The following is a 25,121-nucleotide window of genomic DNA, read 5'->3' on the forward strand; positions in this document are numbered from 1 at the left end:
TTAAGCCATATTATTTTATGAGGATAATTCAAAATAAACTTAGTAAACTTTATAAACTTAGTTTTAGGGCTAGCTCGTGCCAGACACTGCTGATACCATTTAACGTGCCGCGCTGACCGGTACTCGAAAGACTGGTTTTGTTTTGTAACCAAATTGTTAAAAAAATCACTGAAAAAGAAAAATAGGTTGTTGAAACTATATATATACTGGCTTTTGCCCGCGACTTCGCCTGCGTATGATTTTGTTTTTTGATCTGGCATTCAATTTATTGTAATTCTAAAAAAAAAATAAAGTATTCAGCCTAAGCCTTAAATTAGGGATTTGCTGCTGTCCGCTGAGGAGTTCTGTCCTCTATCTCCAACCACATTCATCAGATCTACACAAAGTTTGGGAGAAATTAGACACATATTATAACATCTTTAGTACAAAAATAATTATTTAAATCGGTTATCATTTGACGGCATTATGGTGTAAATCGTCAATCACTTCCCTTCTCCCAAAAGAACTGAGCTTAATTTCGGGATGAAAGCATCCTATATTACTTCTAATACCTTCAGGAATATGTGTACAAAGTTTCATGATGATCGGTCATGTAGTTTTTGCGTGAAGCGTAACAAAAAAACTTAAATTCACATTTACAATATTAGTAGGGATTAGTAGTGATAGTTGTGTCAATCTACATTGTTTATTTCACCTAAGTACTCCTCTAATCAAATCCAGCCAAATCTTCGACACTAGGTACATAATTTTCCTCCCACATATTGTAAGATCATCTTTATATTATTTGCTATTGATGACATCATTATGAGATCACGAAGGTGAACACATTTTTATGTACATAGGAATTATCACCTTGCGGTACATACTGCACTTGCAAAGGACATGTCCTTTGTGTAATTATAGCAATATTGTCTCTCGATTTAACTTCTTAGGGTTCCCGTACCAAATGTAAAAACTAACCGTTATTATTTTTTTGACAGACACAAATGCAGTAACTTCTAATGAGCGACATCTTTTAATTCCATATTTCGATATGGAATCAAAAAAATATGTCTAACATTATTGCTGTTGCCCGTGATTTCGTCCGCGCTTATTTATTTTAGGATATTATAAGGAAACATTATGGGTATAACTTTGCAAAATTTCCCTACGATTTAAGTAAAGCTCTCAAGCCATGCATGGAAAACGAATGCATTATTTAAATCACGCGTCGCGGTTACTTTTAACAGCAGATTTTCTTTTTATTATCCTATGTCCATCTCCAGGATTCAAACTACGCGTGTCCAAAATTTCATTTTATAATCGGTTCGACGGTTGAGCATAGAACAAATAAACAAAAAAATAAAAAGAGCACATTCGCATTTCTATAAAATAACTAAAATAAATCTTATTTTCATTCAAAAAATGGTGTGTTAAAAACTACTGTCCTGTAGAAACAGCTTAGTTATGCTGTTTTAGAAGCAGTCGCATATTTTTTTTCCCATACAAGTTAGCCCTTGACTGCAATCTCCAGGTGGTAAACGTTGATGCAGTCTAAGATGGTAGAGGGATAACCTGTCAGGGAGTATGAAAGTCATACCCCTAATTTGTTTCTACGCGACATCGCACCGGAACACTAAACCGATTAGCGGTTCCATCTTTTTCGGTAGGTTGGTAACTAGCCACGACCAAAGCCTCCCAGCAGACCAGACCATAGAAAATTCAGAAACTATAAATTCCCAAATTGCCCCCACCGGGAATCGAACCCGGGACCTCCTATTTAAATTCATAGAGCTCACCGTTGCGCCAAGGAGGTCGCCAACAATTATGGGAAAATGATTATCAAATATCTGTATATATGTCGCCTTCCAACAACCAGGGTTCCGTATCTTGGTCGGTTTTTTTCTCTATTATTACTTGATTTAATATCCCAAGTAGTTTTCCTTGGCTTATCTCTCATAAAATATGGTTTATTACTAAGGGAAAACAAAACCAACGATATTAACCTATATCCTTCTCCCTCGATTGTAATACGAAGCGCTTTGCTCTTCGTTTCTGATCCGGACCGCAAGGATCTGGAATGCTCTACCAGCTTCGATTTACATCACAGAAAGAACTGGTCCGATTTGAAAAATTATTTGTGTTGGATAGCCCATTTATTTAGGCTAAGATATCACGCTAAGACCAATAGGAGCATAGCAATAAAGAAGAATGTTTCTGTTTTGAAAAAAAAAAAAACTGTTTTTTTTTCCTTTTGAGAGCTTCCGCTGCGTGCTTACGCACGGTTAAAATCATGTATGAAAAAGTTTTTCCCCTTTAAAAGTTCTAAAAAAAAAAGGTTGAGTTATACGCAGACGAAGTCGCGAGGGACCGCTTGTAAAACGGCGAAAAAGGTGTGTATGTATAAAAACGCATCGAAATACTACCGCCTTTTTATGAAGTCGATTAAAAAGTATCTGTTTCCTCAACCCGACGACCTCGGTTCCGGGCTCGGTATTGACCATGTGAGTAATCTGTAGGTTATGGCTTAAACGTTAATTACGTCATAATGGGGCGCACCTTTCTGTTCTAATACTTTTTTGGTTAACCAATAAGAATATGTTTCTGTTGTAATTGCGCGCCTCATAAGCGAATCGTTGAGGTCCATAAAATTACATTGTGAGATGGTGATAACAAAAAAAAATAACACCCGGCTAAGTTTGTTGTGGGCTTATTCTTAGACCTGGACGCGTTTGGAACCCTTGTAGCTTTAGTTTTAAGTTTACGAATGTGGTTATCGCCATGATCTCACTACCGTGTAATTCTTATGTACGCATCAAAAGTGCCACCTATGGGCCTACTTGAATAAAGATATTTTTGACTTTGACTTTGACCTTAGCGTTACGTATCAGAAACTTAGATGAAAACAGCTTCGTTCTTTTTTATTATATAATTAATAATTGATAGAGCAAGCATATAAATTTGTAAATGCTCAGGTTCATAAGTTAGGTTCTCATTAATTTGATCAAAGATCTTACTTACTACCAACTGATGCAAATGTTCTCTGTTATACCTATTTTTATGGCAATAACTGACCTTAAACCTGAGGCGTAGATGTTAAGCCTCATATTCCTGTAATTACACCAGCAACCACGCCCTTCAGAGCAGAACACAGCATTGCATTGCGGCAATGCTTCTTAGCGGCAGAAATAAGCATGGTTGTAGTACTTCCCCGGACAAGCTCTGCCACAAAAAGCTTTACTACGACTACTGTACTGCTGTACTGTACCTACTATACTTCGTACGTATTGATTGAATATCAACCACATAAGGTTGCCACCGTTCACGGCGTCTCGCTGTACTGTGGTAGAATGGTGCCCTAGGAACAAGATAGGTATTTAATGGACATTATTCTACCTTTTCGCTATTTATTAATTAATTTCCGACAGCTGGTTTACCCAGCAGCCTCCTCGCTTCTATGAGCGAGAGGGCTTTTACCTATGTAAGCAGTGGGTATGCAGATGATGTAACGTGAAGAAAATCTCCAGTACGAGTTAGAAATGCTTAAGGGTAGGCCATTTATAACTGTTACAATGCTAATCCTTAAGTTTTTTATAAGTCGTACTGGAGATTTTCTACATTTTGTATCATCTGCATACCCTGTGCAAACCCTCTATGCTCGCCACTGTAAGTTGTGTTGCCCAAGAGCTATATCATCCTGCCCTAATGCTTGTTTGTGCGCTTTAATTTGCTCTTCGCGGCACGGGGTGGACAACTCTACTATCCTAACTTCGGGATGGTAATGAGAATTTCTTGACAGAAATAACAATGCAATTACTTGGTCCGATATAGGAATTGAAACCAGGTCACCAGAGCTTCCAATAAAACAATAGGGGGGGTTTACCCAACTATGAATAATATAAAACAGGTCGCGACGAATTTGAAGCCAGAATGGGTTAATCAGCTGGATATTTCCGACTCCCTCGCACACATGTTAAACTCTCGAGATGCCTTTGTCTCCCTCGCACAGATCCTCGATGAAAACGCGGGAGGTGCTGTCATTAACTTCATGATCAATTTATGTTGTATGAAGTCATATGGCGCCGGAGCCGTATCTATACTGGAGTCCTTATAATTTGCTCTTTTCTATTTTGTGACGACGAAACGGTGACGATGTTATATTAAAAATAATAATAATAAATAAATAAATATACTTCTACAATACACACATCGCCATCTAGCCCCAAAGTAAGCGTAGCTTGTGTTATGGGTACTAAGATGACTGATGAATATTTTTATGAATAATATACATAAATACTTATAATATACAGATGACACTGAAAAACATTCATGTTCATCACACAAACATCTTCCAGTTGTGGGAATCGAACCCACGGCCATGTACTCAGAAAGCAGGGTCGCTGCCTACTGCGCCAGCCGGCCGTCAAATTTATATGCGTTTGGTATTAGAAGTAGAATTGCGATCGGATTATGATCTTTAGGAATGAGTTCGGTTCCATTATGGGTATTTTTTATTTACCTGCCTATGTGCGAACGAGGAGAGTTGCGGGGGGCTAGACGAGTCGACGGGTACATCGCACGGTCGCGGCGGCGAACGGCACTCGCAAACGGACCACCGACGACGCGATCAACGATTTAATAGACAATTGTTACCAGCGTTGATATTCTTATTATAATCAGCTTAAATACAGTCCACTTAGTTTCATTTTATAATACAACATCAAAGCGGCCTTGAGGACGCCAACATGCCGCTATACTTGTTTACAAAATGTATTGGTTAAATGTGCCAAAGTTACGAAGGCAATTATAGTCCTTTAAAGTAAAAATAAAGCCTTTGCCTATGCGACATAGTACCGGAACGCTAAATTTGTTGGCAGCATTTCTTTATCGGTAGAGTATCGCAAGCCAAGACCGAAGCCTCACACTAAATATGACTACATAGAATAGAGAAATTTCCATTGGGTATTATTAAAACCCCATAATTCTTATCTTATGTCTTAAGTAATATTTAATGTCTTGCGTCAAAAGAGAAGCTTGAATTCTGATCTAAGCACAGGAGTAGACTATGAATGTCGTACCGTATAATCGACGGAACCGCATAATAATTTACATGTTTGCGAATGCAGCAGTACTCATTTATTACTCACAATTGACGCTCGCGTGTTAAATATAATATATATGGAGAAAAAGTTTCGAAAAATAAATGAATACAATTCTTAAAAGTGATGAATGTGCGAAAGTGACATATTTTTACCCTTAGTTTGCTATATCGCCCTGGATACATGGATACGATTTGGGACATGCTTACTGTGAGTTATCCGCTTATACTTTCTTTTTAATCTCCGAAGCTAATTTATATATTACTTTGGAAGACATTAGCTGTCAGTCCGTCCGGGGCATTGTTGTGCAGGACGTAATACATAGGTCACATTTATTATATTTGTACTAAGTTAAGTATTTTGAAGACTAGTAGTCGTTGATTCCGTCGTTTCGAAGAGTTCAGGCATACGCTATGGACGTGTGGTCAGTTTACTTGAAAATTAAATAAAAATAAATATATCTAGCCCCAAAGTAAGCGTAAGCCTGTGTTAGATGACTGATGAATAATTTTTATGAATAATATAAATAAAAACTTATAACAAACATATAAATACCAAGTCACTGAAAAACATTCATGTTCATCACACGAACTTTCGATTCGAAAGCAGGCTCGCTGCCCCAAACGGCAATCGGCCGTTAAAATTCACTATGTACTTAATCATTTTCATTACCTGACCAAAGAGTGTATACGTCTCCCCTCCGAATGAGGAGGGTAGCCGTAATCCGCCACACTGGCCGAGCGCGGATTGGTAGAGTTCACACGCCTGAACATTATGGAGACCTCTCAGGCTTGCAGGTTTCCTCACGATGTTTTCATTCACCGTTGAAGCAAGTGTCATCTTATTGCCACGATGTTTTTCTTCACCTAAAACATACCTAAATGCTCAAAACGCATATGAATTTGAAAGATAGAGTATGTGCCAGGTATGGAACTCGGTTCCCCCGAAAGGAAGGCCGAAGTGTTAGCCACTAAGCTATCAACGCTGCACTATACTTAAGGCACTTTAACATTAACAAAACAGTGACTTTCGTGTAGAGAACATTCACATAATGACAAGCTTGGAATGTATCCAAACCATATAGATACGGCGGTGCACGTGTATTCCGTTTGACGTAATACCCACTATTGTTGAAGCACTGACAAAAGATTTTTACTCTTTATACGGGTTGTTAGCTATTGAGGAGCTGTTTAAATTAGTGACTGTTGAATACACAAACGTCAGCAATGCATTCAACATAATCATTTATCATCATCATCATACAGCAAGACAAATTAAAAAGATAAAAAGCAGCCTGTGTGTGCCACATCCAGGTTATATACCTATCTCCATTCAAAAATTCAGTCTAATTTTTTCAGTAGTTTTTGCGAGAAATATCGACTAACATCCATCCATCCATCCATACAAACTTTCGCATTTATAATATTAGTAGGATATACACTCTAGACATTTCAAATTCCCCTAGGAAAATGCTTGAAAAAGATAGTCTAGAAATATATAAATTATAAACGAGGAGTAAGCTACCTTTTCAAACACCTTGAAGGAAAGTGAAACCAAATTAATAAAAACAATCGAAAAACTCGTGTGCTATGATATTTCAGCCATTATTACGAGGCACGAAGGCATGGATTCATTTTGTTATCACGAGGAAAGGAAAATTGGCATAGGTAGTCTCAAGATTTCCTTGTCAGAGGAGATTGATCATTATTCCGTTGGATTAAGAGTGTATTAGCTGAGGAGTCTAATGTTTTGTCACCGCTTTGTATGCTGAGCTGAATATATTTGATGATGACATCGATTTGAAGGTCGTTAACATTGACCCAAATGATGCGTAAACTATTGTATATACTACAACGCGCCTTCGTTCGTTTTAGTTCTTAAAATTCTTGCGGGAATCGTTAGTATTTAGGGATGAAAAGTTTTCTTTGTCTCTGGACGCAAGCTATATTCTATATGCCAAATCTCGAAATCGATCAAGCTGTTAAGTCCAAAATAGATAGCATATTCCTTGAATCACACAGGAATTTCGCCCGATTTTTTTTCGGGATAATAAGTATATCGTGGCGCGCATGTTAGCCCTAAAGCACACCTTATATAACAGTTCCTATAATTTTGCGTTTCTAATACCGAAATTTCAAAGGGAATTGCTATATGACTTTATTTTATAGACTTTATATTATATATTACTATGACTTTATTTATGAGCATATCTCATATAAATGCGTCATCCAACGCACACATATCGCTTTATTTTCAAAGCTGTGGTGGAAATAGAATAATCGTTTTACAGCTTCTCTCCTCTTTCTCACCACTTCACTAAACCCGCAACACCAGATACCATCTGACTTCCCGTAGTTGTGTAAATTTCAGGAAATACTTTAAAACTATCCGCAAATTTTGAATTGGTATGACTTTTAAATATATATAAAGAGGTAAGGCCGCCAAATTGCATGCGTTGTTTTATTATACTTTTCTTTTTTATGTACTTTTTGTTGTGTGCAATAAAAAGTATATTCATTCATACCTAGGTACCTGGAAAGCTATAAATTAATATTAAAATTTGAATTATTGCTATGCTGGTAAACTCTTTCCATCAATGAAAACATAAACAAAAAAAGCACGTGTGACAGAATCGTCGTGATTCATAGGTACCTATTTATGCAAAACTTTGTCGCTAGATTTACCCTGCCAAGAAAAGATTTACAAAAATAATTTGCATATAAAAACAGTAATAGAGATGACAACACTATGTAGGTCCAAAAATAAGCTTTACTGCTCTTAGCAGAAAATGTTTCTTATTAAATTTATTCAGTAGCACACCTTCATTTTGAATCGCCGCGTCTATGCGGAATATTTAAAATTAATTTTCGTGATTCCGATCGTTATTGGAAACAGTATTTTACGTCATCTTGCTATTATTATATTATTGTTAATTAACTGGCGAGAAAAGTAGGAATTGAGACTAGATGATGTGTTATTGGTTTAGTGAGTGTGAATTAACGCGATTTGTTTACATTACGAAATGGATACAATAAAAGTCGTTGGAGATTATGTGAGAGAGAAATCTCCTTTTTCGGTAAGTTTCGGAGAGTTTGGAATATAGAAGAGAGCGAACTGGATGCAGAAGGACCATCCTTCGTTCGGCACTTTCGAATCAGATAGTAATAGGATACCACAGGATAAGTTAGGATCTTGCTTATAAGACCTTTACTGCGCTGCGCTAGACATCGATTCGGGCGGTAGAAATCACATATATACAAAGCATATCAAATATATAAATAATGTTTTCCAGAAATAGTTGTTCAAAGATGCGGAAAAATACGCGGTGACAACCATAACGGCAGCATGGTTTGTTATATTTAGGGTAAAAAGGGGCTACGAATATTACTTTCTCTAGTAGTCGTTGGAAACTTCTACCGTGCTAGTTACAGAAATCGAGGTGCCGTGAAGCGATTCAGCGTTCCTGTACGATACCCCGTAGAAAATTAGTAATGAATATTGAATTATTTGCTTTTTGAAGTGAAACTTCTTTAGAATTGTTTTGATTTCAAACTCGATAAAACGAAAAAATAAGTCCATAGAGACACAAACACATAAATGTATAGATGATTGCGGCTAGACTAGACTGTCGTTGCCTCCGGCATTGTTGTGATTACTTTTATGCGTGTATTGCTTTGCAATACCAATGCCGGTTACACAGTATTGAGGGAATATTATTCTTCTTTAAGTTTTAATTTTGATTTGGTTTAGTGGATTTGATTTAATTTAGTTTCTAATTTACTTTTGACATGTATATATTTTAATTGCATTTAATTTAATTTTGTAACTGATGTGCTATGTTAAATTTTTATGGGTAAAGCCTGAATTAAATGATTATTATTATTTATTATTATTATAGGACATAGTGAGATAGAAAACATTATACATTTTTTATCTATTCTAGTTACCATGGAAACTAAATGATCAACCTTATATTTATCCTAATAGTTCTGATACTCTGCATCCACCTCAATCTCTCGTAGGCTACTTTTCAGAAGTTACACTCCTGCCGTGTGTGAATAAATTGCACAGGATTTTTTTTAAACAACCTTATCCCTAACAGTTTGGACCGTTGCCATAACTACCAGTTGAGATTGCAGTAGAATGCTAACTTGTAGCAGATTAAAAGAACAGATGTGGTTTACCAGCTGGACACATGGTTCGGGCGGCCGAAGAAGGCGGGCGCGGGGCTGGAGCGCGGTTACGACACTGTGCCGCGCGCGGAGCCCCGCGCCGACGACGACGAGCCCGCGCACGAATACACCAGCAAGATCGACGCGCTGGACGACGCTCAGCTCGAGCGACGCTTCGAGGAGATGCTGGTACCTCATACTATTTATCTATTATTTAATTTATTGTGGTCGGAAATTGGCGTTCATTATCTAAATCACTGCATTTCTTTACCGCGGGTTATATATGTCATTTTAAAATAGAACAGTCAGAATAGCTTCTCATCTCATAAATTACAATTTTTTTATGTTGTTATTTTTTAATTTGTCCCCTTTAGGACAGGCAATGATGATTGACCATACATCCATACAGCTTATTCATAGAAAATTGACGTCTATCAATAAAATTAAGGGCGATAATGCAGGCACGTAAATAAACTTTTTGGTTTAATACATTTTATATTTATTTAAAGTTTTAAGCTTAAATCCTTACTTAATAGTATAAATGCGAAAGTGTATTTCACCATCATCATCATCTTCATTATGTCAACCTATCAACGTCCACTGCTGGACATAGGTCTTTCGCAGGAAGTTCCATATACCATAGTCTCCGGCCTGCGTATCGCTTGATGTCTTCTATGGCGGGGTGCGAGGTCGCCATTCCACCACCTTGGGACCCCTATGTCCATCGGTTTTCCGAGCTCTGCCCCGCCCAATGCCACTCTAGCAGTTTAACAGGATTAACATGAATGTCCTTACAGCATAATGCAGTCTCAGTTTTTACAATCTAAAATCCACAAATAATAATTCGTTTCCAGACTGATATGAACATCGGTGAAAAGAAGAAGGAGCCGCTTCGGAAATACTCAAGAGATCAGAAGAAGAAGATGCTAGTCGCCTATAAATTTGTAAATGCTCAGGTTCGTAAGTTATCTTCTCATTAATCAATTCAAGGTCAATCTTACTACCAACTGATGTAACAATCCTCTGTTGTATCTCTTTTTTATAGTAATCATTGACAGACCAATCAAGCCGCCCTGTGTCATGCAATTTTTCTGTTTGTTTAAATGGTGTACAATAAACGTGTTTATTGATTCATTCATTCATTCAATGTTTCTCTGTATTGTAACTAGATGGCGCTCTTTTAATTCCACACAAAGTTTTGATTTTGACGCGATCGAATGCGTAAACGCAGGTAGACAATCTCACACAAGGCACTCTGATGGTAATCGGAAAACCATCGCCTATAAACATATCAGCAGTTCGCAAGGCATGCAAGGAACACGACCAAGGATTTGCCTGTAATTTTTTGGGCAACACTTCAGATTGGTAAACAACAATGCTGGCGGCAGTAATATGATAGGTGGTGACTTATAAAGCTCTAATACTTCTAAGTTATTTTTAAATCCATAGAACTTTAATTCAAAGTTAAAATTAAAAATAATTTTAATTTTTTATTGAAGAAGGCCGTCATAGTTTACATAATTGTATGACGTTGATAAATTCGTTCGATCATCATTCACGTTCACCATCTCACAGTCAATTAATATTTAGCTATGAAGTTGGAGCAGTTCACACCAAAGCTTTTTATCGTTTAAGTAATCCTTAATATTATAATAGGATTTTTCTATAAGCTTACGTTTAATATATATATATATATTTTATTGAATTTATCTGGAAAGATACAAATGTCAAATAGATAAAATAATTTTATCACCCGCCTTTTCCAGGAAGGTCGCTCAAAATTTGAAAAGCCGTCCGATTACGTATCCTACCTCAACCAGCCTGAGCTTTCTGTGGGCAAACTGCACAGCTGTCTCGAGAACCTGAGGATAGCGTTAACGAACAACCCCCTGTCGTGGATCGAGGACTTCGGCGCGAAAGGGATCGAGAGCTTGCTGACTACCCTCAATGTTTGTTATATCAAGTGAGTTCATAATCCCTACAGTTTTATCGATGTATCATACGGTCTCAATTCTTTACGAAACTAGATGTCGCCACTTACAATGTGGTTTTAATACAACCTCCCAGCAGGGCTTGGACAGACAGTAGACAAAAACTATATCCCCCGATTATATCCTCTGAAAAGGGATATAATTAATGTTTCCACCTGCTAAAGCTCGGGAACATGGAATAGGAGAAGTTTACCCCCGTTTATTATCACACATATATTCATCAATCATCAAATAAACCGATAGACGTCAACTGCTGGACATAGGTCTTTTGTAGGGAGTTCCAAATTCCACGGGTTTGTGCCGCTTGACTCCAGCGGCTACCTGCGACGCGCCTAATGTCGTCCGTCCACCTCGTCGGGGTCGACCAACGCTGCGTTTACCAGTACGGGTCTGCCATTCCAGCACCTTGGGACCCCAACGTCCATCCCTCCTCCGAACTATGTGCCCCGCCCATTGCCACTTCAGCTTCGCGACTCGTTGAGCTATGTCGGTAACTTTGGTTCTCCTACGGATCTCCACATTTTTGATTTTATTTCGTAGAGATACTCCGAGCATAGCTCTTTCCATCGCCCGCTGAGTGACTATATTATTTCCACTATTGCGCAAATGCTCTGAGAGTTGATAAAGCTGCGGTAGAAGATAAATTGATATCCTTTCCCCGGGGAGATAATTGTGTCCTGTCCATGCTAGCCGTGCTGTTCATAAGTCAGCGCAATTTGGGACTTCATTATAATATTAAATTAATCATAAAGAGTAAAATTTGAAGTGTGAGCAGTTAGTTACAATTGATAAATTTGACTTTGTAAACTGATTTTAATTTTACATGCCATCAGTGGAAGTGGATTTTATCGGTAAGATTTTGTCGTTCTTTCATTTTAATAATATATTTATTTCTTAATTAAGGATCAGGATCAGCACTCATAACAATTCGTCGTGTTTATTTTTGCATCATTGTTTTATAATTTAAACAATATATATTTATTTTTAATGGTTTATTGTGGGTACCAACAAGTTTAAAAATAGGTACAATATAGTATTTATAAAAACGGTCAGCGTTTAGAACTAGGCCACTTATATGAAAATGGCTTAGACTAAATATTGTAGAACAGACACAGTAGGTTTGTATAAGAAACTTTGCAGAAGTTATACCCGGTCGAAGTCGCGGGGCATTGCTAGCTAACCAAATATCCTACAATTATGATGACCATGTGAGAAAGTTATAGCCTACCAAATGTGCAAATACACATTATGTACTGTACGCATCATAAGTGCCCTCTATGTGCCTATCTTTATATAGAAATATTTGACTTTAACTTGACGTGGTAAGCATGAAATGGGGAATCCTTTTACTATAAGAGTTATTTAAAATTGAATGCACGGCTCTGGCAACCACTTGTATAATATATGACGTGTACATTGTGCATAAATTATTCTATGCGATTTATAAAAAAAAAAAAAAAAAATGTATGGTAGCCTGTGTTTTTGCATATAGGCCACTGGCAATCACACGTCTAATATATCGAATGAACATTCTTTCCAGTGACTCCCGCTACGACCGTGTGCAATATGAGTGTATTAGATGTTTGTCCGCAATACTCAACAACACAGTCGGCATCCGAGCGGTGTTCGAATGCAGGGAGGCTTTGCCAGTCCTCGCTAGAAGTCTCGACGCTAGGAAACCCCATTGCGCGTTGGAGGCAGCCAAGGTACGATATTGGTATACTACGTGTAACCGAATTACGAAATACTGTTCAAGGGTACGTATATTTCATAAGCAATAGAACCCAAAGAGTTTGCATAAATGCTGCAAAGTATCAGGGTTCAAATACCTCAATGGGTGTCCCACAAGGCTCGATTTAGGGTCCTTTTCTATTTTTAGTGCATATTAATGATCTACCATACCATGTCAGTGAAACATGCGACGTTGTATTGTTTGCTTTATTGTTTTATTTATTTCTTTAAACTTGAAAGTCTTTAAAATTAGAGATGTATGATCTGATACATCTCTCATTTTCAAGACTGACAGGAGTAAAGATAACACTGACGATGTAAACCGTGTTATGTCGCATGTGTCGCACTGGTTTACAGTCAACAACTTATTTTTAATGCAAAAAAAAAACAAAGTGAGTCGAATTTATCTCACCAAATGTAAAGAAAATTAATAAAAACATAATGAATAATGGTGAATCACTAAAAATGGAGACTACCACAGTTTTTCTGGGCGTGACCTTGGATAATAAGCATCAGTGGGATGCTCATATAAATATACTAGCGGGTAAACTAAGCTCGGCTGCCTACGCAGTCAGAAAAATTAGACAGATTACTGACGTTGAAATAGCTAGGCTTGTTTATTTTGCGTTCTTTCATAGTGTTATGTTATACGGAATCTTGTTATGGGGTAAAGCTGCTGATATCGAAACTATATTTATATTGCAGAAAAGAGCTGTACGATGGAGTGATTCACGTGATTTAAATTTATTTATTGACCGTACAGCTCTTTTCTGCAATATGAATATAGTTTCTATATCAGCAGCTTTGCCCCAAAATAAGATCCCGTAAATCCTAAAGTAACCATTCAAGTACTATTCAATGACCAATATAATATATTGAAGGATCTAACGAACAAATAGACGCCCTGTCTGACTCTCAATAAGAAAAATAGCTGAACTGTTTTCATATTCATTAGTTATAATCATTATTGCAGGTCCTTGCAGCAATATGTCTCATACCAAATGGCCACGAGAAAGTGCTAGAAGCTATAACAATGGCGGGTGAATCGAGTCGGAAGGCGCGATTGGTTCCCATTATCGAGGGTTTAGAAGCTAAGGCACCGGAAAGTTTGAAGGTACGTACTCAATAAATTTTTGTTCGTTTGTGTATACCGCTGTATAATTGTAAGAAAATATTCAATGCCAAAAAATATTGTCAAGTAATGTATGTTAAAGATAATAAGAACAAGCTGATACAATAATTTTTTTAATAGCGCTTAAACCAGCGTTCGAGTATAGCTCTCTTCAACGTACACTTAGTACTTTCTGTTGAGGATTTAAGTTTGAGTCCATTCGAGTATTGACTTGGAGAAAGCGTAGAACGCCAAAATGAAGGTTTAAAACGAAAAGTCAGCCTATTATCTCCCATTGGTTTCGGCCGATTGGCGCAGTTTGCAGCAACTGCTTTCTGAGTCTGGAACTACTACTGGAAAATGTTTGGGTGATGAGCATGAATGTTTTTCAGTGTCTGGGTGTTTATATGTATATTGCTATTTATTTATGTATATTATTCATTCATTAATTATTATTCAAAAATATTTATCAGTCATCTTAGTACTCATAACACAAGCTACGCTTACTTTGGGGCTAGATGGCGATGTGTGTATCGTCGTGGTATATTTATATTAAATTTATTTATTTCGAGTTTGATTTCTTTTTTATGCTAAAGTTACTGGAATAATAAAGTTTGTAGTATAAAGTATAAGACTCATGTTTCGGAGTCCTCATAATAGGTTCTACTATTATTTTAAACATACTGTATGTAAGTCCTTAGGATGCTCCGGTGTTTTGGAGCGAATCGTGCGTAGAGACAACATAAAGTCCATTCGAGTATTGACTAGACAACATAGAAAGCCAAAATGAAGTTTAAAATTTCGAGTTTGATCCCAATTCTGTGCTAAAGCTCATATGTACTGTTTGTTTCCCTTGAAAAGCTAATAAATAAAGCTTGATTTTGCATTGCATTTTATGGAATTCCGCAACGTAATGCAACATTGTATGTTTCAGAACGGATGTATGCAACTGATGAACGCGATCATCACGGAACCGGAGGAATTGGAGTTCCGCATGCACTTGCGGAGCGAGTTCATGAGAACGGGACTCTGTGATTTAATAGGTACGGTCACATTACTTCACCTGACAATATATGTCCAATATAGTCCGGGGAACTAAGTATCTTTCAGACTATGACTTAATATGAATAATGACTTTCAGCAAGTATACAGGAATTAAAGTTTTCTATCAGATCTGAGGTTGATTGCCCCGGGGCACTTCGGATAAGTGTTGTCCTATTATTAGGGGATCGTGTTTAACCACGTTGTACCATCGGGTGGGCTTGGTACGTCAATTACTACTGTAAAAAACTATATTAACAGAAATGCGACGTGCTTGAACGTGTATGTTTGTTACCTATGTAAGGCATATAACCACGCATGGCATCGGAACCGATTTTGACAAAATTTCTTATACAAATAGTTTGCATCCTGGATACAAACAACCTCTTTTTAAACCGGTCTGTATGTTGTTTTTAACATTAAAAACAACTGGACTGTTTAAGTTGGGGTTGTTGTATAACATAAATGTCGTCTAAAATCAAGATTTCAGATTGCGAAACGTATTTCTTATGATTTATTTTTATTTATTACTTGAATGTCAAATAGATGAACTGCGAGCGGGCGCGGAAAATGGCGATCGTAAAATACAAATGAACGTATTCGATACCCACGCGGCGGCTGATCAAGATGAGTACTTGGCAAAGTTCGATGATGTCAGGTAAGAGCCCATTTTACATCATGTCATAATAACCCTTCGAATGGTATGTTTTTATAATATTCAAATAGCCTATACTTAAGCTAAATAAAAAAGAGAATGTATAAAAAAAATGCGTTGCCTAGCAACCGACGCGACGCGTCGAGGGGTATATATTAGTAAACTTTCTTTATCAGAAAACGTAACAGCTTTGCTTAAAAATTGAGTAATTATTTAAAGAAATATCATAGCTATATATCTCCTAATCATCGCAGTATTTGCTTGAATCTAATTAGAAGTGGTTTTTCTATTTAACCGGTTAAATGAAGTTTAACCTAAATATTTCCGAAACCAGGTTAAATGACCGAAACAGGTTAGAAATGTTCACCGGTTAAACCTTGCCCATCTCTGTCAATAACTGGGGCTAGATCTTTGCTAAATGTGACAAATTATATATTACTAGCTGTTACCCGCGACTTCGTCTGCGTTTGATTTTGTTTTTTGATGTGGCATTAAATTTAGTTGTAGATCTAAAATAATTTAAAGTATTCAGTATCGCTAAGCCTTAAATGAGGGGTTGGCTGCCTTCCGCTGAGGAGTTCTGTCCTCTATCTCCAACCACAGTTTGGGCAAAATTAAACACATATCATAACCTCTATAGTACAAAAATAATTATTTAAATCGTTTATAATTTGTCGAAGTTATGGTGTAAAATCGTCAAACACTCATCCCCTCTCCCATAGAAACCGAGCCGAGCCGAGCCGAGCCGAGCTAAAATAAAAAGTATCCAATATTACTTCTAACACTTCCAAGAATATGTGTACAAAGTTTCATGAGGATCGGTTAAGTAGTTTTTGCGTGAAAGCGTAACAAACAAACTTACATTGACATTTATAATATAAGTAGAGATAGGGATTCATGATTTTTTTTTTAGTAAGATTGGCAATATTGTGTACTATTCTAAACTGCAAAAGCATTTTTTTGTTTCTAACACTATACTGTTGATTTAGCTTATTAATGGTAAATTTCTTATCTTTCAGAGTCGATTTCAACGATGTCAATGAGTGCTTCGAGCTTGTTAAGAACCTTGTAGTAGACTCGCCAGCAGAGCCGTATCTACTGTCGATATTGCAACACTTGTTGTTTATAAGAGACGACGAGGAGATAAGGTATGTTCTGTATTCTTTTTTCTCCATAACTTTGAAGTCTAAATAGTTAGCGAATATACTGTATGGTAACAAGCTTTTCATTTATTTTCTGTGTTCATTACGTTTTAAAAATTAATAAAGTAAAATAAAAACATTAAGTGAAACACTTTTCTAATTAAAGAAATACAATGTAATAATTAGTCATTACACCGCGGTGGATTGCATCCTCATCCTGCGACAGAACGGATGGCTTATTTTTTGCGCAAAGGATCAGTTCAGCTTGAAATGCAGCCATCATTCTTAGCACCACGCGAGCATGACTTTTACCGCACCATGACGTATTTAGTTTAAAGTTTTATTGTTCTTAATAAAAAAGCGTATTATGTACTTACTATAAGAGCGTTAGTGGAATAATATTGACTTTAATAAAAACTCAAAATAAAGAAAAGATTCTGTACATAATAATACAAGTAAAATAAAGTAACTGAATTTGGTTGCTGTTTTCAGGCCAGCGTACTACAAATTAGTAGAAGAATGTATAACCCAAATTGTTTTACACAAAAACGGCTACGACCCGGACTTTAGACTTACGCAGCGCTTTAACATTGACGTGCAGCCGCTAATAGACGGGTTAATAGGTAAGTTTCACTATTTCAAAAGATAGCTTAGCCGGGCTTATCTCTATACAGAATCGAAGCTATTTTTTAATGCAAGAGGCTCTGAATTAGTTTCGATGGAAACTTTCATTTAGGTACAAAAGGGATTTTGTTTTGTACCATACAATTCTTATTTTACTCCTATAAGAGAAGGATTTTTCCATTTTATAACATCTTCGTGCTTTATACCTGCCAAGTTTTTGACAAAAACCCTGTGCACGCCACCGCGTGTAGCCACTTATGTGTGATAATAGCTGACAAAGATCGCCAACCCGCATTAGAGCTGTGTTTTGGGTGAATGCTCTATAACTCTGCTGTCTTGTGATAGAGGAGGTCCATGTTCAGTAGTGGGACATTAGGATGGGGTATGGTCTACGCTCTGAATCCCGTTCTCCGGTGGCATGCACTTCATACATGCGGAAATGCACTGCCTACCCTACATTTTTAAATTTTTTATTGAAACTATATATAAATAAGAAATATATAAAATATAACTTATACATTTTAAGTTCTTCGCAACCTTAAGCCTTGTCATAACTCGTATGAGGAGGTTTTTTTACATTTCATGCCATCTTTCTGCATTATGCCTAACCTGGTTAAAACTCAGCACACACCATTGCCGTTCACTTAGAAAGGGAAGATTTTGCTCAACTAGGAACCAATAGTCTGATAGGGAACATTGAATTAACAAAAATAGAATGTTCCAGAGAAATCACGGGCCGAAGAAGAACGCAAAGTGGATGAGCTGAAGTCCAAGTTGGAAGCTGCTATTTCGGCGAGACAGGAAGCGGAAGCGAGGGCCGCCCACCTCGAGGACAGGTTGAAGCAAGCCAGTACCCCTACTGGCCCGGGTGGGGTCACACAAGGGAATATAGCTGCGATTGCTAAGGTAAGAGTTTATGCATTCTGAATATTATTGATCCCACACCGGTAAACGCAGCGTAGGTCGGCCCCCAACAGGAACGTGGATTCTGGCACTCACTACAAAAGCTCTATTTTCAGTTGTGGAGGTCAATTGGTTGAATTGATGATGATGATGATGAATATTATTAATGCAAAAGTGTGTCTGTTTGTTGGTTTACTATGCTCGGCTCGACCGCTGAACCGATCTCGACGAAACTAAGCACATATATTATACAAATATTGCTTGCTTACCAGAGACGGTCATATGACTTAGCCTGGGAAAACAAACGGTTCCCGGGAGATTTTTAAAACAGCAAATAAAATAAATACGGATAACATCGCGGGCATTTAGATATCATCATTTTCCGCTACTTTTCGGATTCTTAGACTTCGCACGCCCTTGAGAACATTATGGAGAACTCTCAGGCATGCACGTTTCCTCACGATGTTTCCCCTGACCGTTGAAGCTAGTCAAAAATCAAAACGCACATAACTCCGAAAAGTTAGAGTTGCATTCCGGGAAACAACCTCGGGCCCCTTGAAAGAGAACCCGAAGCCTTTCCCACTGAGCTATCACCGCTTATAATTTAGATGTAGGCCCTACTAAATTTGAAACACCAGTAGATAATCGTGCTACAATAATTTAGTGTGCTACCTTTTATTTGATATATTATCATACATATCATCATACTCAACACATCGTACGATTTGGTTGTACACGTACTTTTACGTAACATGCGCGGTGTGTCGTGAAGTTAGATGTTGTTTAATTCATCCATGCTTCAATTTTTGAATCCCCATTGTAATATGTCTGTACCTGTACTGTTAGTTTAAGAGTTGCATGATCGTAATTGTAGAATCGTTTATGAACGTTAAACTGGCGTACTCGTACGTTAAATCTCAAGACTAAAGTGCGGCCAATATTAAGATGAACAAAAGTTCATTAATGCACCTCTACTACGTAATCCTCACGAAGCATACTAACTGCGAAAAATGTATATCTGTCTCTCTCTCAATAAGGGGAAGACGCACTTTCGTGACGTCACAGCGGGAAAATTTCGGTATAATTAACATTTAATGCGTCGTTCCATTAAATATCATATCACATTGAATTTTGCTACTAATGGCCTCAAAAAAGTGTGGCTAGTCTATCTAAAAACATATATACTACGTAGTATACGTAACCATCGTAATATATAATACGTACACTTCAAAGTACATCCGACTCAAACTCCTCCTTTTTTAAGTTTGTTAAAAATAAGAAGAAGAAAAATTCTTTATTGCGCATACAAATAGAAGGCCAGGTTAACAAAAAAACAAAACCGATAGTATACATATGCACAAAGGCGGGCTTATCGCTTGAAGCGATCTCCTCCAGACAACCTTTTACAACATATTACAGAAAACGGGATAGTGCAATACCCAAATTGTGCTAATTAAATAAATTATTACAGTTTAAGAAAATAGTTATAGGTTCCTGATATCGACCATCAATTATATTATTTTTTACAGAAGAGTAAAGTGTTCTTCATCCTTTCATTAGGCGAGAGTTCTCGTTTATTTGTGCACATTTGGTTCGCGGTTAATTTGGCCGCACTTTAGACTAAACCAGACAAGACAGCTTGGTCGCCGCGTTTTGACTTTGCCCTAACTATTCGGTCACTGATCAGCCACCGATTAGCCACATTAATCACCCATCGGTCACTGGCTTATATTAGTAATTTTTTTTTTAACAGTCGATAGGTAGCCCTGGCGGACCACCCCCACCACCGCCCCCACCAATGCCTGGAGGTAAGTCCAACTTGATATCAATTGAATCGCACAAAAGGTGTAAGTGCATGTAGCTTTTGCTTAAATTAAATCTACAACGTGTAACTGAATTACGAAATACTGTTGAAGGTTGTATAAGGAATCGCCCTGTATAAATATTAAAACAAAACAAGCATATGTATTTTCCATACAAACGAATTCAAAACTATTATTTATGACAACCCTATTGAAGATAAAATACCGACACGCGCATAGTACTTACGCTACGCAAAGCGTACCTAATAAAGTGACAGGAGTCACTTGATTTTCATTTTGCATGTGAAGTTTGCGCTGTATCTGATTTCTTTCAGTAAAAACTGTGGCAGTGGTTTACTCAAAATTATTAGGTTTTTGGTTTTACATAATAGATCTCAAGCCTGTGAAGTAATATTTCGGTTTTCATTTACACGTTGTTATACAGGATGTTTGGTGCATCGTGTGCCAAATCGAATCTGATGATTGGAGGGGTCTTTGGCTATCTCTTCAGCCCTCGTAAAAAAATCTTGCTCAAACGGTTTTTTTTATACTGATTTTAAATTGTTTTTTTAAAAATTGTAAAAATTCTACATTTAAATTTTAATAAAAAATAAAGTTGTTAAGTATTAATTAATTTTCTTTTTAATCTTTAATTTGTAACGTTTTACGCTTCTTTTGAAACTAGAATTACACGCCAGCAACATCTAGTTTTTGTTTTACAGCCCCGCAAAGTTTTTTTTACGTAAAAAAATAAGCTTGAACGTCAACTTTCGGTTTTAATAAAAAAAAAACTAAAAGTGATCATGTTCTTCCAATTTTTTTAAAACATCTCTGGACTGTCCCCTTTCTAATGGTGTGCAATATGCCATGAAAAGTAATTAGTAACATCACTAATTTTCAAATTTTCTAAACTTGGTCGCAATTTTCTAATATTCAACAGGTGAAAGAAAAACAAGGGTTTGCGTAAATAACACTCACAATTCACAAGGCAGATGACATTTTCTGTCTCTTTCATAAAGTTATACGCCCGTTGTTCGTTTAAACAGGCAAAAATAGTTTTTTCACTCTAGTGAAGCGAAATCTATCTTCTATTCCTTTCTTGCATAGTGCAAACCTGTTTGAACCAATCGCGAACGGGCCCCGCGTCGCGTCGACACGGCGGCCATCTTATTTTTTAGTCGAGACATCACTGCCTCTGCTGCCTAACGTGTGTGCTAGCTTACTGTACTCCACGATTCTTTTATTTAGTTTTCGTTAAGTTTTGTTGTTTTTTGTTACGTTTTATTTACTTTTGGTGTTATTGTTAAACTTTGTTGACTTTTTTGTTGTTGCAATGACGACATACTCTAACGAGGAATATGCGGACATCATAATGGTTTATGGTGCAGCCCGTGGTGTCGCTCGTGCAGCGCAACGACTTTACCAGGAACGCTTTCCTGGTCGACGATTACCTGGCCGCAGAGTCTTCCAAGACACATACCGACGTTTACGCGAGACTGGGAGTGTCAATTTTCATGAACCAAGGGGACATGTTGTGCGACATAATGTTGAAGTGGACGAGAGAATACTGGCACTTTTTGAGGAAGACGACACAAGAAGCATTAGATATGTGGCGGCACAACTTGATATTTCAATATGGAAAGTGTGGAAAGTCCTTCGACAAAACGAAAAATATCCATTCCACGAGACTCCGGTTCAAGGTACGTAATTTAAAACCTTTGTTTGACGTTGCCTTTGTTTAGCAGGTATCCATAATCTTCTAGTGCAATTAATTACTGCTCAAGGGGAATTAAAAAGATTTTTGGTTGTTGCAGGTCTTGAGGGTGGCGACTTTGACAGACGAATGCACTTTTGTCGGTTTTTGTTACACACAGATGTGGATAATCCTGATTTTTTAAAAAGAATACTGTGGACTGACGAATCCAAATTTACCAGAGAAGGGATTCTTAACTTGCACAATTTACACCATTGGGCACCGAAACGGCAAAACCCACATGCCAAAAGACAGCAATCTTTTCAAAGACGGTTTAGTGTGAACGTTTGGGCAGGAGTGATTGGGAATCAGGTAATTGGACCGCACTACCTGCCTGATAACTTAAATGGCGATAATTATTTAGAGTTCCTGCAAAATGATCTGCCGGAATTATTGGCCGAGGTGCCCGTGTTTAATGAAGATGTGCCCATAGTATTTCAAAATGACGGCTGTCCCGCGCATTGGCGTTTAACTGTGAGGGAATACCTCGATAATGTGTTCCCCAATTCGTGGATTGGGCGCGATGGGCCTATTGCATGGCCTCCACGTTCCCCAGACTTAACTCCGTTAGATTTTTATGTCTGGGGACGTGCCAAAGAGCTAGTATACGCCACAGAAGTCCCAACGAGGGAGGTACTAATACAACGCATAGAAGCGGCCTTCGGTACAATTAAGAACGAAATACGGCTTCGGACTACAACTGTAACAATACGTCAAAGATGTCGGGCCTGCATTCGAAACAGGGGTGAACAATTTGAGCAGAATTTGTAAAAATTATGAAATAAATGTTTCAAATGCAATGTATTATTTTTATTTCAAGTAAAACCTACGAAATTTAAAAATTTTACCTGCTTGTGAGTTTTATTTACGCAAAAACTTGTTTTTCTTTCATCTGTTGAATATTAGAAAATTGTGACTAAGTTTAGAAAATTTGAAAATTAGTGATGTTACTAATTACTTTTCATGGCATATTGCACACCATTAGAAAGGGGACAGTCCAGAGATGTTTTAAAAAAATTGGAAGAACATGATCACTTTTAGTTTTTTTTTTATTAAAACCGAAAGTTGACGTTCAAGCTTATTTTTTTACGTAAAAAAAACTTTGCGGGGCTGTAAAACAAAAACTAGATGTTGCTGGCGTGTAATTCTAGTTTCAAAAGAAGCGTAAAACGTTACAAATTAAAGATTAAAAAGAAAATTAATTAATACTTAACAACTTTATTTTTTATTAAAATTTAAATGTAGAATTTTTACAATTTTTAAAAAAACAATTTAAAATCAGTATAAAAAAAACCGTTTGAGCAAGATTTTTTTACGAGGGCTGAAGAGATAGCCAAAGACCCCTCCAATCATCAGATTCGATTTGGCACACGATGCACCAAACATCCGGTATACAACGTGTAAATGAAAACCGAAATATTAGTAGTAATAGAGTACATTAATAATTTGTATACATTTTAATATGTTTTAGCTTTATTCCCCGTAAAAAACAGTTGAAAAAGTAAAGGTTTTTTTCTTTTTAACTGTCGAGTATTTAAAACAACGTGTAAATGAAAACCGAAATATTAGTAGTAATAGAGTACATTAATAATTTGTATACATTTTAATATGTTTTAGCTTTATTCCCCGTAAAAAACAGTTGAAAAAGTAAAGGTTTTTTGTTTTTAACTGTCGAGTATTTAAAAATATTCAATACAAGCTGCGCCCCGCAGTGTTACCAGCGGTAAACAAGTAGTTTGTTTGCTTTATGAAGGAAGGACGATATTTGGTGCAAAATACGAATGTTCGTGTTTCCTACGGAATTTGATATTTTTCCGTAACAATAAAATATCTAAAATAGCTTGATACTCTCCGTCCTCTCAACCAATTCTATGCCAAAAATCAAGCCAATCGGTTGCTAAGTTAGGACGTGAAGGAAGGACAAACAAACAAACACACTTTCGCATTTATAATATTAGTATGGAAAACTGCTATAATGTCTGTACTATGAACTTAGTTAAACTTTAATATTCCGTCGCTTTTATTGGTTTATCGCACGATTAGAACGTACACATTGAATTTTTTCACAATCAAATTAAAGAAAATAGCTCCTAATACGCAAGTAAAAACGTTTAATGACCCTTTTGAAGACTAGTATATTATTGATCGAAGTTTACATCCCAACAAATTGGTACGAAATTTCTCACGAAATAGCGCAGTTTTTATGTCAAAATGGGCATTCTTAATAACGCTTGAAAAAGGCGCCAAACTTTAACAATTGTTAAACAAATTTTTGCTAATTAGGTCACTTAAATTTTGGGTATCGAAACTATTTGATTAGCAAACAGTTACTATTCTGCGGGAATTTTTTATTTGATATACTATGTTTTTAAATCTAAATGCTATTTTGGTTATATATTTATAAATGTATTGTAAAATCATAATATACAGTTTAGTTATATCACGATAACAGCATGTGGCACTACAATTTTGTCTCGGTGTATCTTTGCAGGAGGAGGGGGACCTCCCCCACCGCCCCCGCCGCCAATGATGCCAGGTGGGTTTTCTTATGTACCTTTTTAGCTGACTTCGAGTAAGGTTCACGATTTTAAACTACTCTTTTAGATTTTGCAATCTTCCGAGACGCCGTTAGCGTCCGAAATATTTTTCACCCCCATTTTGATATGAACTGCTACAGTCATCTGAGTTTCCTGGCATGTATGTAACCTTCTGCGTGAGGGTGAGCAGGCATTTTCTAGGCTATTAAAAACATCGAAATATAGCGTATAATTATTGTTCTAATACAGGTGGGGGTTTACCAGTGCCGCCTCCGCCGCCAATGCCGGGCGGCCCAAGAGCTCCGCCACCACCCCCTATGCCGGGCATGGGCCCCCCGCCTCCTCCGCCCATGATGGGCATGGGCCCTCGGCCGCCCCCTCCACCGGGCATGATGGGTCCCATGGCGCCTAGGATGGTGAGAATAGTGGTTCTTACTTAACAATTATAAATTACTATTATTTCAGAACAAATACACCGAACGTGTGATTATCATCATCTTCATTAACCCATTACCAGCCCACTACAGGGCACGGGTCTCCCTTAGAATGAGAAAAGCTAAGGTCATAGTCCACAACGCTGG

General features: G+C 37.2%; 1 protein-coding gene across 6 annotated transcripts in view; it reads left to right on the forward strand.

Moving 5' to 3' along the window:
* Positions 1-25,121, forward strand: part of LOC120628458 (protein diaphanous) — a 53,349-nt gene that overhangs the window by 14,436 nt on the left and 13,792 nt on the right. For 3 of the 6 annotated variants that reach the window (XM_039896837.1, XM_039896839.1, XM_039896838.1), the window contains exons 3-15: positions 9,266-9,439; positions 10,105-10,206; positions 11,017-11,213; positions 12,782-12,947; positions 13,946-14,086; positions 15,018-15,126; positions 15,671-15,782; positions 16,799-16,927; positions 17,414-17,544; positions 18,270-18,451; positions 20,202-20,256; positions 24,495-24,539; positions 24,790-24,956. In XM_039896837.1, coding sequence (XP_039752771.1) covers positions 9,266-9,439; positions 10,105-10,206; positions 11,017-11,213; positions 12,782-12,947; positions 13,946-14,086; positions 15,018-15,126; positions 15,671-15,782; positions 16,799-16,927; positions 17,414-17,544; positions 18,270-18,451; positions 20,202-20,256; positions 24,495-24,539; positions 24,790-24,956 — 1,710 coding nt within the window. Of the gene's footprint in view, positions 1-5,145; positions 5,289-7,905; positions 8,155-9,265; positions 9,440-10,104; positions 10,207-11,016; positions 11,214-12,781; positions 12,948-13,945; positions 14,087-15,017; positions 15,127-15,670; positions 15,783-16,798; positions 16,928-17,413; positions 17,545-18,269; positions 18,452-20,201; positions 20,257-24,494; positions 24,540-24,789; positions 24,957-25,121 lie in introns of those variants that run through there. The other 3 variants (XM_039896842.1, XM_039896840.1, XM_039896843.1) reach the window with 3 other exon arrangements.

The sequence above is a fragment of the Pararge aegeria genome, chromosome 12 (assembly GCF_905163445.1).
Source record: "Pararge aegeria chromosome 12, ilParAegt1.1, whole genome shotgun sequence".
NCBI lineage: Eukaryota > Metazoa > Arthropoda > Insecta > Lepidoptera > Nymphalidae > Pararge > Pararge aegeria.